Raw genomic sequence first — 17,144 nt, forward strand, 5'->3', positions numbered from 1 at the left:
TCCTATCAATGTATTGCCAACCTGTCCAAAACAAAGTCCCACCCCTTTCCAAATCAAAGACACACCCATCTTTATTTTTTGAGTTGTTATTAAATATATTGTTATATGATCAGCGTGTCAGTATGATGTTATTATTATCAGCACGTCGTTCTTTTCTTCTGTCACTTCCTGTAAATTGACCTGTCAGGAGAAACACTGGCTTTGATCGTTACTACAGATTTAATTAACACCTCAACATCTGATCCTTCATCCATTCACAAGCAATTATCCAGTTCACAAATCTGATTAGATTAAAGCTTTCCATCAAACGTTCTAAATTAGGTCTGCAAATTACAGCTAGAACATTAAAGACTGTTCACGTTTCATTACGCCGCTTTTATGTCAATCATCCGTCTCGGGTCTCAGCGCACGTCATTCCCCCCAAACGTTTCAGCTGGGGGACTTTGAGGAGGGACACATCGCACTTATAACCAGACTCAATGCCCTTAACGTTATTAACAGAACATTGGGTAAACGTTACTAGGTCACACATCCTTACTCCTATCCCGACTCCAACTCCAGACTTCACTACTCATAATCCGTTTTCAGCTTTTTAACATATTTCTCTCCATTTTTCAGAATCGGGCTTTTCAGTTATTGTCGGTCTATAGAATACATTTCTACCACGAAAAAGTAAAGTCATATACTCTCAGAAAACGTAGAACGTTTCTCAAATTAGTACGCATTAGTACGTCAATATAATAGGAATGTTTCTCAGAGTTATGATGGTAAAGTTGGTTTTAAATTCAGTCCACAACCTGCATTCACTCTTCCAATGCCAGTCATATTTTTATTATTATTATTATTATTATTTATTATTGGTGTAATTCACTGAAAGCTGCATTTAGAGCTTGTAATCTTGTGTCAGGTGACAGCTGCTTGATGTCTGAGTAAAGACTACGCTTTAAAGATTAGATAAAACCTGATACAGGATGAACTATTATCCAATCCCACCACAAATGAGTTGAAATGAGTTCTTCTTCTTTTCTTAACGATGAGCATCAGTCAGTCAGTGAAAATGACTCTTCGACTGTGTTTTGTTTGTGAACATTCATGGACTGCTAACACAGAATCAGAGGCCTGGATTGAGCATGTTTTTCAGGAATGTAAAAAAACCTAAGCAATCTAGTTCTAGACCATATGACCATATGAACCTTAACCCTCGTCCTACATAGTCGTATTTCACAACAGTGTGTGTCCTGATTCATTATCCTTGTGCGTTTCCCTCTACCAGTACTAATCTTTCTGGTGTGTGTAAGTTTACCCGTGTTTACCCGTGTTTACCCGAGTTCACCCGAGTTTACCCGTGTTCACCCAAGTTTACCCGTGTTCACCCGTGTTCACCCGAGTTCGCCCGTGTTCACCCAAGTTCACCCGTGTTCACCCGAGTTCACCCGAGTTCACCCGTGTTTACCCGTGTTCACCCGTGTTCATCCGTGTTCACCCGAGTTCACCCGTGTTTACCCGTGTTCACCCGAGTTCATCCGTGTTCACCCGTGTTCACCCGTGTTTACCCGTGTTCACCCGAGTTCACCCGAGTTCACCCGAGTTTACCCGTGTTTACCCGTGTTCACCCAAGTTTACCCGTGTTTACCCGTGTTTACCCGTGTTTACCCGAGTTCACCCGTGTTCACCCGAGTTCGCCCGTGTTCACCCAAGTTCACCCGTGTTCACCCAAGTTTACCCGTGTTTACCCGTGTTTACCCGTGTTTACCCGAGTTCACCCGTGTTTACCCGTGTTCACCCGAGTTTACCCAAGTTTACCCGAGTTCACCCGTGTTTATCCGTGTTTACCCGTGTTCACCCAAGTTTACCCGTGTTTACCCGTGTTCTGACCATTTCCTGCACTGTTATTCAGATTGTTCCTAACTCTGCCTCCTTTGTTACAGATATTTATAGTGAACCCGACCCTTTCTCTCTGTCCAATTCCATCTTCCATCGAAACCTGGACTGCTGTTGCTCAAATCCGAGTCGTTATTTATAAATAAATCCTATGCAGTCATTTGATTTCTGTCCGACCGTGATTAAAGAGCATTCTGCCATTTTGGAGGATATTTTTTTTTAATTTAGCGGAGAGTCTAGTGGATTTTGAGGACAGGACAAAGAGTCATGGTGAAGTGACTCTCACGTTGCTGTAAGCTGAAATGAGACGCAGCATCGTTGCATTTCATCCCTGTGCTGTTCCTGATCGTAATGATCCGTAACATGCTGTCAGGGGAACAGCTGGGAGAGCAGAGAACTCTCCGGCACATTGTGGACTCAGAAAGCATGGAGATAAAGCAGACGCAAAGCTCACAGGCTCCCCGGGCCGGAGTCTCGGATAAGGCTGGGACACTAACGAGCTCATTGTAAAATGCCAACCTGCAGTTTTGTAGCAAGCACTGCAGAGAGCAAGAGTAGACATTAGGACATCTTGACTAGTTCTTAACTAGTACTTAACTAGCTGACTAAATCAGATAGTCAGGAATAATGATGAGTAGGGAATACTGAAGAGTACTGAATACTGAAGAGTAGGGAATGCTGAAGTGTACTGAATACTGAAGTTTATAGAATACTGAAGTGTACTGAATACTGAAGAGTACTGAATACTGAAGAGTAGGGAATACTGAAGTGTACTGAATACTAAAGAGTAGGGAATACTGAAGTGTACTGAATACTGAAGTGTACTGAATACTGAAGAGTAGGGAATACTGAAGTGTACTGAATACTAAAGAGTAGGGAATACTGAAGTGTACTGAATACTGAAGAGTAGGGAATACTGAAGTGTACTGAATACTAAAGAGTAGGGAATACTGAAGTGTACTGAATACTAAAGAGTAGGGAATACTGAAGTGTACTGAATACTGAAGAGTAGGGAATACTGAAGTGTACTGAATACTAAAGAGTAGGGAATACTGAAGTGTACTGAATACTGAAGAGTAGGGAATACTGAAGTGTACTGAATACTGAAGAGTAGGGAATACTGAAGTGTACTGAATACTAAAGAGTAGGGAATACTGAAGTGTACTGAATACTAAAGAGTAGGGAATACTGAAGTGTACTGAATACTGAAGAGTAGGGAATGCTGAAGTGTACTGAATACTGAAGTGTACTGAATACTGAAATTACAGAATACTGAAGAGTAGGGAATGCTGAAGTGTACTGAATGCTGAAATTACAGAATACTGAAGTGTACTGAATACTGAAGTGTATGGAATGCTGAAGTGTACTGAATACTGAAGTATACTGAATATTGAAGTGTACTGAATGCTGAAGAGTAGGGAATACTGAAGTGTATGGAATGCTGAAGTGTATGGAATGCTGAAGAGTATGGAATACTGAAGTGTAGGGAATACTGAAGTGTACTGAATACTGAAATTACAGAATACTGAAGTGTACTGAATACTGAAGAGTAGGGAATACTGAAGTGTACAGAATACTGAAGTGTACTGAATACTGAAGTGTATGGAATGCTGAAGTGTACTGAATACTGAAGTATACTGAATATTGAAGTGTACTGAATGCTGAAGAGTAGGGAATACTGAAGTGTATGGAATGCTGAAGTGTATGGAATGCTGAAGAGTATGGAATGCTGAAGAGTAGGGAATGCTGAAGTGTACTGAATACTGAAGTGTACTGAATACTGAAGTGTATAGAATATTGAGGTGTAGGGATTACTGAAGATTACTGATTATTTGAGTTATTTTTTATTTTTATTTTTTTAAACACCATAATTCCACTCATCTGAGAGTGTAAACAATGCTAAGTCTGGGAATACAAAACTGGCTTCTTCTCTAAATCACGGGAAAATGTATAGACGGACACTTCTAGATCTAGTGCACCTTCTTGTGTAGTTATATTTAGATGGAGTAAACAGTAAGAGAAAGATCTCCTCTGTTGTTTGGTCTTGTGAAGTGTGAAGTATTTAGATAACAGGACCTGAAACCAGAGTCTAAATTCTTCTTCTGGAAGTAAAATACATCCTTATTTTGGGATTATTCTCACACGCATTAAAGTAAAACAGTCCAGATGTTGGATGGAAGCCAGAGGCGACCAAAGCTAATGTTTACACATGCACGTCCTGCTGAAAATGAATAATTTATTCCGGCATTCTGTTGAGTGTCTGTTCTCAGTGTTCAAACAGGCACGTGTTATCAGCACGGCGTGTCGGAGTTGTTTTGGACCGACCTGGTGAATTCTCTCTTTCCCTGGGAACTGAGTGAAGAGGAAATGAACTGGCGATAGGGAACACAGCTGGCAGCGTTTTTCTCCCTAATGAGCATGCACAGTCAGCATAATGAAGAAGAGAAACACGTTTAATGGTTCCTTTTATCTGCACAAAAAAAAAAATCTCACCATTTGTCCGTGCTCAATGACCGGTGCAGCACAACGTTACGAAGCGGTCCGACGCAGACGGGGATTATTACTCCAATCATTGCTTTATGGTGTTCTGTTCTCTGGATCACTTTCTGTAATGAGCTTTATGGAATTAAAGGCACTGGGATGGAACGGCACAGATTTTCATGTTGGGTGGATCAGCAGAAAAGCAGACAGTATAGCTCAGAATTCGGTTTAAACGCCACTGACTAATCCCTGGTAATTCTAGACTCATAACTGGGCTTGGGCTTTCTGAGAAGTTGGATTATTCTCATGTTGTAGAACTCTGGATCTTCAGGCATACACCTTGGTCATGTGATTGGTCATGTGCTTGGTCATGTGATTGGTCATGTAAGCTACAAAATGATTTTGAAAAACGGTTCCTCGAGGCTTCTTAGTTTCCGACACAGGTTCCAGCTGGTGCCCTCACTGAAAGGTCAATCCTCTTCTGTAAGGTTTCTTTTTGAATCTTTGATGCACAAGCCGAAAAGAGGTTTTAAAAATAAAAACCTGACATACCAGTAATATATCCGACAAGCAGTCTTTATACACATATCCGTAACCATCCACAGAACCAATGACTGACGGAGAACCTGTTTGCGAAGTATTGTATGTAGGGAAAAAAAGGACGGGGATCCCTGTAAGTTGCAGTTGTAAGAAAACGAAAGCTGACGGGCAAGGTTCTGTGACTGAATAAGATTTAAACTGGTTAAAGATGCACTTAAATCATGTTGTAAGTGTTTTATTTCTTTTATACTGCAACAATTTGCCAGTAACTCCAAATTTTTACTCATTAAAGAACGACACTTGGCACAGTTCCAGTTTGGGGTCACAGGTTTCCGTACGCCCTGCAGAATCTGCAGAATCTGAAAATGTCGATACATTTCAAAAAGAAACAAGACGGATCATAAAAATGACATTAAGTTTGTTTATGTAGTCCTTCCCTGAATAAGCTATTTTACATAATCGATGTTTACATAAAGTCCACAAGACGCGATGATAACTGAATTTACACAATCGAACCGGTTCAAAAGTTTACACACCCTTGATTGTTAATCCCGTGTGTCGTGACCTGGATGATCCCCGACATGATGTTTTTATGTTTTGTGAGAGTTCGTCACGAGTCCCTTGTTCGTCCTGAGCAGTTACACTACCCGCTGTTCTTCAGAAAAATCCTCCAGGTCCTCTGCATTCTTCACTTTTCCAGCATCTTCTACATATTTGAGCTCTTTCCATCAGCGACTATATGATGTCGAGATCCATCTTTTCGCACCGAGGACGACTGAGGGACTCGTACACGACTGGTACACAAGGTGCACACGTTCACTGACGCTCCAGAAGGCAACACGATACATTACGAGCCAGGGGGAGGGGGTGTAAACTTTTTAACAGGATGATCGGTGTCAGTTGTTAAGAATCGAGCGCGTGTAAACTTTTGAACGGGTTCATCTGTGTAAATTCAGTCATGATTGTGTCTTGTGGACTTCATGTAAACATCTGTAATGTGAAATAGCGTATTCAGCTAAACAAAACGCAGCTTGTCTGCAAGTCGTAACCTCGTCTGTCCTGAGCATGTCCGAACTCTTACAGTTACAGCATTACCTCGGACTGTTACACAGCGCTGACACTGGAGACTCCTTCCGTCAACGCTGAACAGACATCTCCTTATATATTACACGCGTATCGGGACGAGCGCGTTGATATAAACTGCACGGTTGTCTGAGCTGCTCTTATAACAGGAACTTATTCTATAACACCTTCTGACCAATCAGAATACAGTATTCAACAGGTCATATATATATATATATATATATATATATATATATATATATATATATATATATATATATATATATATAAAACAGGTTTAAATAACTGTAGCTTATAAGTGAACATGGACAAACAGCTGTATTAAGCCGCACCTGGTGTCATTAACTTGTCCTGTACAGTGTGTGCTGTTTTCCTCTCACAGGTTCATGACTCAGGACATTTCCAGTAGTATTTTTATTTTCTCTCTTGTAAACACGCACAGGCGCTAAAAATAAAGTTCTGCCCTGTGTGGCAGCGAGACCGATTGTCCCGGGTGTAAATCTGTCCTCCTCGTGAATAAGTCTGGTAAACGGGCGGGTCCTGGAGACAGTTTTAGTCCGAGTCTGATTGGTTGCCTCTGCACTCTGGCAATAACAAAGATTCTGGAGTGGAAAAGCTGAGGTTATATTTAGCTCTGCATTAACACATAGATGGGTTTCCCCGACAAAAACAAAGCAGGCCATTGCTAGGAAGTCTGGTGTTTTGCTGGAACGGGTCGCGGAGTGTCTGCTTCTTCTTTCTGACAGCCGCGAGGTGTTACAGCGAAGAAACAGGGCGGGAGATGTAAAAGAAATAAACAGGAAATATTGGCACCAACCCCAGCCTTGGTTTTTTCACTAAATGTCATGTTTAATTCCACAGAAAGTACGCCAGATTAAGAGTTTATCTGTTTCCTTCGGGTCTGAAGCCTACTCCCATCTGCTTTCACGGGAGAGTGGATACACTCTGTAAGAGCCCGAGTATGAAAAATGGATGGGGTTTTTTATAGCCATCTGCCGCGTGTGTACTACAGAGCGTGTATTATTCACATCGAAGGTTCCTGTTTTAGGTTCTGCTCCGATGTTCGTCGTTTCTTCTGAATGAGAAAAGCCTCTCTGGTGTTCTCGTCTCATATAAATGCTCGGTGAAGTGGACAAGTCCAGTACAGATCTATATCAGGGCACCATTAGAGCTATATTTATCATCTCAAGCTGTTTTTAGCTCTATAAATATTACATTAACCCGAGGTATTTGGAGAGCGGCGGACTCTTCCTGCAATAGAGAGTCTGTTCTGCTGGGGTAATTATCACACCTGGGTTTTTAGGGTTATTATCCATACAGGCCTGGGCTGACGTGTGTGAAGGGTTCAGTGGTGCGTACGGTGTTTAAATCTCCAGGGGAATATGTCAGTGATGTCTGGAACACTTCGTGGTTATCTGTTTAGTAGCGTGTAGCGTACATGCCTGGGAAATCACGCCATGTTGTGCTGTTCTAGTGAAATAATGAGTGACGGAGTGGTGTGATGAAGCGGAGTCGCCTCGGAGACGGTCATTTTCCTACAGCAGGACATCCAGGAGAGTTTCATTCCCCTTACACCACAGCAAAGTGGCACAGTTACTCTTCATGTCCTGCTCTCACTAATGTTATAGCAGCTATACACAGTCGTTCACTCACCAGCCTTCTCTCTCTCTCTCCCTCTCTCTCTCTCTCTCTCTCTCTCTCTCCCTCACTCTCTCACTCTCTCTCTCTTTCTCTCTCTCCCTCTCTCTCTCACTCTCTCTCTCTCTCTCTCTCTCCCTCACTCTCTCACTCTCTCTCTCTCTCTCTCTCTCCCTCACTCTCTCACTCTCTCTCTCTTTCTCTCTCTCCCTCTCTCTCTCACTCTCTCTCTCTCTCTCTCTCTCCCTCACTCTCTCACTCTCTCTCTCTCTCTCTCTCTCCCTCACTCTCTCACTCTCTCTCTCTCTCTCTCTCTCCCTCACTCTCTCACTCTCTCTCTCTTTCTCTCTCACTCTCTCTCTCTCTCTCTCTCTCCCTCACTCTCTCACTCTCTCTCTCTCTCTCTCTCTCCCTCACTCTCTCACTCTCTCTCTCTTTCTCTCTCTCCCTCTCTCTCTCACTCTCTCTCCCTCACTCTCTCCCTCACTCTCTCTCTCTCTCTCTCTCTCTCTCCCTCACTCTCTCTCTCACTCTCTCTCTCTCTCTTTCTCTCTCTCTTTCTCTCACACTCTCTCTCTCTCTCTCTCTCTCTATTTTTCTCTCTATCTATCTATCTATCTCTCGAAGTCCATAAAACAACAAGGTGTCCTGAAGATGTGGGAAAACTTAAAGTTGCAGCTTGACCGCTGACTGTTACAGCACACTGACACTGGAGACTCCTTCCGTAAACTCAAAGGAGACGTCTAATTACAGAAAACTCCACCATATCCACGATTACACATTAAAAAAAAAAATGTTACTATTATTTGAAAAAGATTGAATTGTTGGCAAACTGCTGTAGTGTGAGAGGAATAAAACACTCGGGGATGTGCTGTTACCGGAAAATAATCAGCTTCAGCATGGTAACAATAACTCTGCGTCATCACATCACTCTGACACACACACACACACACACACACACACACACACACACACAGTGTTTTAATCCTTACATAATTGAGGACCGTGTCAGTTTTTAGTGTAGTACGTGGTTAGAGGTAACAGATTAGAGCGACATCCTCTTGTGCTGACTCTGGTTCATTTAATGAAGCCAATATATAAAGATTCATTTAACGCTAATCGATTGTAGAAGGTGTAAAAACCTGTCCGAGTTCGGGGCGAATGCGAATAGGCTTTGAGTAGCATTATAAATGTGGTGTTTGTGGAAGTTCTGCAGAAAGAGCAGAGACATTTAGTTTTCTGGAGTTCTTGTCTGATCCACTGGGATTAGATTTCGACTATCAGTGGGGATTTATAAGAAATATTTCTGCACTGATGTCTTAAACAATTACACCACTGGGTACCAGGAAATAAAAGTGATATTTAAAGGTCATTTGTCGTTTAAAATAGAAGATATGACAGCTGACAAATCGATTTGTCCTTTAGTTTGCACTTAAAACTGCATCAAAGCTGGATATCACTGAATCTCCACGCCTAGAAATGGAAAAGATATATATACAGAAGATAATTAACATCCTTGCTGGAACAAAAGTGCTCCAAATTATATATATATATTATAAGCTAATTATTGAGAATAAATTTTAAAGTGGTCTAAGAGTAGATCCTTGTGGGACACCAGAATTGGACGTTTGGATCATTTTACTTATCCGGATCTTTGAATCCCGTTCAGCAAAATGAACGAATCTTTTTTCCGAGTCATTTCGTTCATTTCAGCAGAATATAATTAAAACGTTACATGTTGAATTCCCCAACACATCTAGTACTTAATATAAACTATCAAATAAACTATACGCTAATGCTAATGCAACTAATTCCAAGTTATGAGAAACAGAAATGATTGATTCATTGATTAGCTGGGTCTTCAGGCTACGCAGTCTGTTAGTTCACCTCACCTCAGGATCCGAGTCGTTTCCCCGGAAATGAACAGCTCGGACCTGAAGACTCGAGACGTGAACTAATCATTTCTGTTTCCTGGACAGAACCTACGGGGATGTTGCAGCGCGCGTCAAAAATGAACGAATCACTCTCTGAGACAACTCGTTGTTCCCGAGTCATATTAAAAATTTGTTCAAAATGAACAAATCGTTCATGAAGGACACATCACTAGTATGTACGCGGGAGGACCCAAAAATCCCTAGAATTGTAATGTGGAATGGGAGAAACGCTGGGACAAGTGTATCACATCACAAGGAGAGTACTGCCAATGGGGTTTTAGGAGAAATGCTGTGCGTTTTATAACACTAGTTGTGTTTTTGTTTTTTACAATTCCGGGAATTTTTGAGTCCCCCCTTGTATGTCTAAAAAGCTGCTAATTGACAGGTAAACCGCTAAAATTATAATATCAATTATAATACAAATAATAGTAGTCCACGAGTACATCCTGGTGGGATGCCAGTATGTATGTTTCTTAAAAAGCTAAGTATTGACATTAAACAAATAAAATAGTCAAATAACAAATAAAGTGGTCCAACTGCAGAGCCTTGTGGAACGTCTTAGAAAATGTTGATTTACAGTTAAAACATTATAAAAAATGCTTTTAATAATAATAATAATAATAATAATAATAATAATAATAATAATCCTGTTCCAAGAGCAGAGCCTAGTGGGATGATTTAAGAGCTGCTGATTGATATAATGTTGTGCACGTTAACAGAGGTCTGCTGTCGTCTCATTAATAATTGGTTAGTGATTCGCTGGGAAATTGTCGGGGTTACATTTTCTGCAGGTAAACTGGAAAAAAAAGTACATTCCACGCGTGTCAGGACGGATGTCTCCTCAGGGGTGGGTCATACTGGGTCATACTGGGTCATGTGATCAGTTGAAACAAACATGGTGAAAGCTCCAGTAAGGCTTTTTTAAATTTAAATGAGTCAGCTGGTAGAATTCCTCTGATAGCAAGCAGTCGCTCTGTGGAACCTTTATTTAACCTTCCAACACTGTCGGCTGTTGAGAACGATAAACCGAGACAGTATCAGAGAGCTTGTTAGTATCATCCGTCCTCCTTCAGTCCTCTCTGTACACCATCGTCACCTCTGTTCCTCTCAGTAGATCACCTCTACACGGTTCTTCTCATCTCTGTGGAGCGCTCAGCTTACATAACCGCTCCACAGCGCTCTGAATCAGCACACACTCAGCATTCCCTCCCAGCGTCCTCCATCCTCTTCACCCGCTGCTGATCTCACCGTCAGCGTTTCTCTCCATCGCACACCGACACCTGAACACGCCGAAATAAAAACACTGTGGGCTGGATTCTCCGATCCAATACAGAAACACGGGCCTAAATCTCTCTTCAGATCATAAAAAGAATGACTTTTGTCTACAATGTCCTGTTCCTCTAGAAACTTCTGGAAACTACACTACACCTGAAAGCTCACGCTACACCTCAGTTCTGGATTCTGATCGGTCATAAGGCGTCGATTGCACTCGTTCTAATATATTTCTACAGTAACAGCTCATTCATAGGGACCTGTATGACGGACGCTCCATATAAACAGCTTTCTTTTTTTAAAAAGTGTGCCATTATTAATACGGTGACGTCTTCTCTAGGGATATTTATGGATGTAATATTTCTGGAAGGAGTCTCCAGTGTCAGCGCTTCTGTATGAAATCGGTTACGCTGGCAGAGAATCGATTATTCATCGTTTATAGTTTTATACACAAACATTCGGTGCTGGAGAGACGTGGTGTCTCTGATTAAGATGCAGCTCCTCCGTGTGGAGAAAACCTTTTTTGTGGACTTTAACGTGGGGATATTTTGAATTAAGTACGTCATACTGTCTTATGGTGTTCGTATGTATTCGATATTGGACTCAAATGTCATTCCGTAGTGTTTTTAAGTGTATTTAGAGCCAAAACGTACATTTCAGTGTGACGTCTTGTGGTTACATCGACGTCTTGTGCTTCAGTTCGCGTTCAGAATTGTGCGTAGCCGAGACACGCATCCGTTTTCCTCAAAATCCGCCTGAATGGTGCTCTATGTGCTGATAATAACACTGTTAATGAACAGCTTCATCTATAAGGAACACCGTCACTGCTCCAGGCGCTTTGTTTCTCAAGATACCATTCAGTGTAAACTTCTCGAAGCTTTCGCTCTTGACCCCTCCGCCCGGTCGCGTCTCCTCCTCCCCTGAGCCAGCAGACCAAACAGGATTTTCCCCCCGGTGTAAATCAGGCGAGGGGATGTCTTTATAGGAGAAACCCTACAGGCCTCACGGCTGCTCGCACTCGTTCTCATGACAGATGTTCCCCGAAGAGCAACTAAATAGTCTCATCAGTCCTACCCGAGGGACAGGGATCGTGTTAGTCACGACAGGCTTCTCCTAAACATTTCATCAATCACTGTGGAGTCTGTCTCCGCGTACTGTTCGGCAGGAGCCGAGGTGCTCGAGAAGCAGAAAAAGACCACATGTTGTCGAGCGCTGCATCCAGTAAAGAAATGTTTACTCACATTATAAAATCTGCCAAAAATTGTTTTCTTCTTATTCACAGTTCTGGATCGTGATTGGCCAGAAGGTGTGGATTCATTTTCTAGAACAGCGGCTCTGAGAGTAGTGCAGGTTTATATTGATGCGCTCGTTCTGAAACGTTACTGTTTCTATAGTAACGGCTCGTTCGCAGGGACGTGTACAGTGGACGCTCCACATACAGTCGTGCTCATAAGTTTGCATACCCCTTATGTTAATAATTGAAGAAGAATGAAAAAAATGAGGGTTCCAGGGGTTCCAGATCTCAGGCAGACACCGACTGCGAAGTGTTCAGAATAATCCTAATGTTTATGATTGTTAGTCTGTCCAGTGCGAGCTTTTGAAAATGTTTTTGTTAAACCCCTTGAATCACAGCTGAAAGTCTGCGCTCTCGACTGCTTCATTTCAAATCCAGCGAGGCGTCGTACAGAGGTGCAGTGACTGAAATCGTGTCGCCGTCCGAATACTTACGGACCTGGCTGTGCGTATTCAGGATCTCCGCTTCGAGCCACCGTCCCCAAAAGCTGGAATTGATCTTTAAATTGTGTGAAGGTTTCCGCACGGTTCTGCCGATCGTCACGGCCATGACAGCTCCGAAAAAATATTATTACAACATTTGCAGTCAGTTTCCTCCGCCAGGCTACTGATACAGTATCTCAGGTTTGGGTTTTAAATACGAGTGCTGCCATCTTAAATCGGAGCTCTGTGTTTTCCCGAGCTGACCCCGTACCTCGAACACGGAGCTGAAAAAAATCTCCCCTTCAGCTTTTCAGAGCTCGTCAGCAAAGGCCATCCGTCATCCTCGTCGCGGGCATGGTGTGTGTTTACCTGCAATAAGCAGGCTGTTTTAATGAGCTCAGATCATGTTTATGAAATTAGCCCCAGCCTCCAGACACATCTCAGAGGACCATCATGCAGTCGAAGCAGCCTTTGGAAAGGTCAGGTTGTTTTCGTCCTCCTCGACTCGCTGCTGAAATTAGGAGTGGCAGCTCGTTCAGACGGGAAGCTGCGTTTCCTCACGCTATCGTTATAGCCAGTACGTTCATTTTACTATTACTCAATTAAACTGCATCTGGACACGAGTGGATTTATCCGTAAATCACTCGCAGGAGCGTTTACACCAGAGACGCAGGGTTCATGAAGACCCAGTTAGTTGGGAAAAACCTTCGTGTCTTTCATTTGTGCGAATTTCCATGTAAAGAGACTCGCTAATGTGGGCCGCGACTGATCGTATAATCAAATCGTATAACCGTCGAGCAGAGAGGGGTAAGGGCCTTGCTCACGGGCCCAACAGTGGCAGCTTGGCGGTGCTGGGGCTCGAACCCCCGGCCTTCTGATCAGAAACCCAGAGCCTTAACCGCCAAGCCTCCACTTCTTTATTTAAATTTCACACCAATGTAATGAACATTTTGTGAAAAAAGGGAAAATAATTCTAATCCAGAATAAATCCGTAAAACAAATAAAAACAAAGAACGCTTTTTCCATTTGTATGAAAATAATAGCACCCTGTAAAATGTGGAGTAGTCAGTACGCTGCAGTGGCTGAGCTGCTCTACTGGAAGATTTAGCGCACACCACGCTCACTGTTTAGTCACCATTTTGTTGTTTTCAGCCCTGTGTGAGTTTTGTGGGCGTGGCTAAATGTAAATGCGTCGTGAACGATGGCCGATTGGCGTTTATCGATATTCACAGCACGTGAGAACGAAGACAGTCAGACCCTTTATAAAATAAAAAATATAACAAATCTGACTCATACTATTTTGATCTCTTGGAATTCTAAAGTTTTATCTTTAACCCTTTTTTTTTTAAAATAAGTGTATTTTTTAGATTCTACTGGATATACAGTATGTGATTATTTGACTTTATTGAGGGTCAAAACTTTGTGGCTCTGTATCTTTATATCACAGAATCTTTCCTCAGTCTGGGTTCATCATGCTGAGATGGGAATGTGGATATCACTGTTGTTGTTGTTGTTTTCATTGTGCACAGGAAACCGCTGAGGAAAGAGGAGAACGGCACCAGCCGAGGGGAATACGCCATGAGCTCTCGCTGCAAGCAGACGGCGGTGGAGACCAACAACACTGGAGTATAGCAGCCAGAGGAAAAACACTGACGTTCCATCATAAACACGAGCTCCAAGGCCTGCGGAGACGGAGAAATAGCATTAAAGGAAGGATTGATGGAGCTCTGAACCATGGCTTTGTTTGACTTCTTTAAAAAAAAAAAACACTTAAATGACAATAAGTGCTGCTTTATGATTGATATGTGACAGAATAAAATGGCAGAGACGTGCGGAGGACGTGCGGATGACGTGTGGAAGACTTGAGCCTCGAGACTCATTGTTCTGTCGGACGGTGAAGCCGTCAGACCTTTCGCAAGACTTTAAACCAGTAAAACTCTTCACAAACCCAAAGCATGCACTTTCTACTGAATGCACCGGCGCCTCTGGACGCCTCTCTCCTCCTTTCTCTCCCCGCAGTCTCCTCCCCTGTAAATAAACGGCGGCCGTATCCATCGGTTCGAAGACGAAAGCTGCAGCGGAACTTGACGAGGGAACGGGTCGCTTTCATTAAATGATTATTTGTATGACTATGCAACTGGAACGGTTTTGAAACCCTGGCGGTGCATGTTCATGATGTTAAAACACAGCGTTAGCATAATCTGCTGCTAATCAGTCTGACGTGTGCTGACGTACTCGGACAGTGAGGCTTTACATGTGTAATGGAAGTCGGTGTGAGTTAATAAGCTGGAATTCCCGCCACATATTCACACGAGGACTGTAATTTCATTATTTCATTAACGATGCATCATCAAGGAAGCCAAAAAGACAAAGTCACTGGGTTTTTTGTTTTGTTTAGTTTTGTTTGTTTGTTTGTTTGGGGGCGGGGATGTTTTCAGATTCAAATGATTATTTATTAGTCGTTTGTTTTTGTTTATTTGTCTTTTTGTTAGTCTGTTTTATTTGGGTTTTTAGGTTTTCTTTGTATGTGTTTTTGGGGGGTTTGTTTTATTTATTTATTTTTCGTATTTGTTTTGTTTGTTGTTGTGGTTGTTTTGCAGCTCGGATTGGAAGGGTTTTGTTTTTGTTTAGATTTGGGTTTTGTGGGAGGTGTTTGTTTGTTTGTTTTTTGTTTTCTTTCGTTCTTGTATGTTGTTTTTTGTGCTTTGTTGTTTTTTTGGGAGGTTCTTTTGTTTTCTGATGTTTTTAGAAAGTGTTCATGCTGTTTTTTTTTTGTTTTTTTTTTTATTTTGTTTGTTGTTGTTGTTTTGCAACTCAGAGTATTATTGAAAGAGGTTTTTTTATATGGTTTAGATTTGTTTGGGGTTTTTTTTGGGGGGGGGCTGTTTGTTTTTTGTTTCTTTTATGTAGTTTGTTTTTTGTTATTATTGTTTTTCGTTTTTCCATAAGTCACAGATCTGCATTCTTTTCATCCTCCAGTCGTTATCACACACACCGTAAAGTCAGACCTGGGAATTAGTTTGAAGGGAAAAAATAAGACCGAGTAAGATATGTCATTGAATTTAATAGAAAAATGTAATTAATCTAAAAAAGAAGTGAATGCCATGAGTACGGTGTGGGGAAAGTGGAGATTGGGAAATATTATGTGCATTTTACAATTTTAACGCCGTAAACAACAAACAAACCGATGGGTTAAAATACATTTAGGAAAAACATTACAGAAAACGGTGTAGTGAAGTGTAATGAATCCCAACATCTGAGTATTTCTTTTAAAGTAGCGAGACTTTAAGTGGAATGACGGAATATTGGGATATGATATCATAAGGTGTTAAATGGTAAATAATGATATAGTGTATTTTAATTTAAAATAAGGACAGAATCTATGAGACAGTGAGTCAGAATAATAACATAACCTCATGTAACACGCAGTTTCACGGCCGCTGGATGCTTCCTGGTGAGTTATTTCGCTCCCGATGACGACTTTTTAACAACTGTTTCATTTCACAGTCGTATTAATTCTCTTATTTAACCACGTCACTGAATTTTGGTTGACAGAATAATACCTGCCGACAGGAACAGTGTGTGTGCTATACAGTATGTAGATATTTAACAGTCATTCCATAACAGAGACATTACCACTGGCACCTGTAACACTACAAATAAGCTACAGAATACGTTTTCATTCCTTGCTCGTTATTACAACCGAGTGCAAAAGTTTGGTTCCGGGTTCAAGAAATGATCACTCTCCCTGTAATTTATCTCCGGCGTTGATTTAGTGATGTGTTTGGATCGATTCTACACTTATATCGGTGGATATATGACTACATTTGTTTTTTTTGTCTGAGGAGCCTACAAGAGACCCGCATGCCCACGGAAATGTGCGACTGAACCGGACTGTTTACCGAGCAGTTCAGAGTCAGTAGGAATCAGGAAAATAGCCGTCACACAATCTAAAACAGGAGGAATGAGCGTTCCCAGAGCTGGAGAAGATGAACAGAAAGCCGTGTTTAGAGAGAGCTATTATTCAGAAATGGTTGAAGAGCCACAAAGACAAACTGACAGAGAGATTTTAAAAAAAATCTGAAAATTAGACCGTTTAAAGCACGTTCAGGGATTTCATTTTGATTCTTTAACTGTCAGAAGGTCACAACCCCTCTTTATTTCCTCCTTCAGAGTGTTTCCCTATCAGGAAGTGTTTCAAGCCTTTTAGGAGGATACGGACCCTTATTTACACAAAGATCCCCATGAAAATTCATGTTTCTCAAGTGTTCTTTAATGGATACTTGGATAATTATATACACTTGCAATCAAAATGATTCGACCCCCAGTGCAAATCCGGTTTATCGTCGGAATGTACAGACTTTCAGCCGTCTGTGATGAACACATCGAACAAAAGCCATTGGAATAGTTCAGCATGATGAATGCTTCAAGTGGCTTCCCCAGATTCAACTGAAATTCAACTTATAATGACTTCCGCAGTTATATAATGACACCAGCTCTACTTGTATCTGTCTAGTGAACTACAGTAAAGAAAATCAACCTGTATTCAAATTTAAACCGGAAGTGGGTGTGGCCTAAACCAGAAGAGGTATATATATA

At 41.7% G+C, this 17,144-nt stretch overlaps 1 protein-coding gene across 1 annotated transcript in view; it reads left to right on the plus strand.

Annotated features, from left to right (window-relative positions):
* prima1 (proline rich membrane anchor 1) overlaps window positions 1-16,041 on the plus strand; it is a 36,546-nt gene extending 20,505 nt beyond the window's left edge. Inside the window, exon 4 of the mRNA XM_053614938.1 lies at window positions 14,075-16,041. Coding sequence (XP_053470913.1) covers window positions 14,075-14,177 — 103 coding nt within the window. The 3' untranslated portion in view covers window positions 14,178-16,041. The remainder of the gene's footprint in view (window positions 1-14,074) is intronic.
* Window positions 16,042-17,144: the final 1,103 nt, after the last annotated feature.

Source organism: Ictalurus furcatus, chromosome 25 (assembly GCF_023375685.1).
Source record: "Ictalurus furcatus strain D&B chromosome 25, Billie_1.0, whole genome shotgun sequence".
Lineage (NCBI taxonomy): Eukaryota > Metazoa > Chordata > Actinopteri > Siluriformes > Ictaluridae > Ictalurus > Ictalurus furcatus.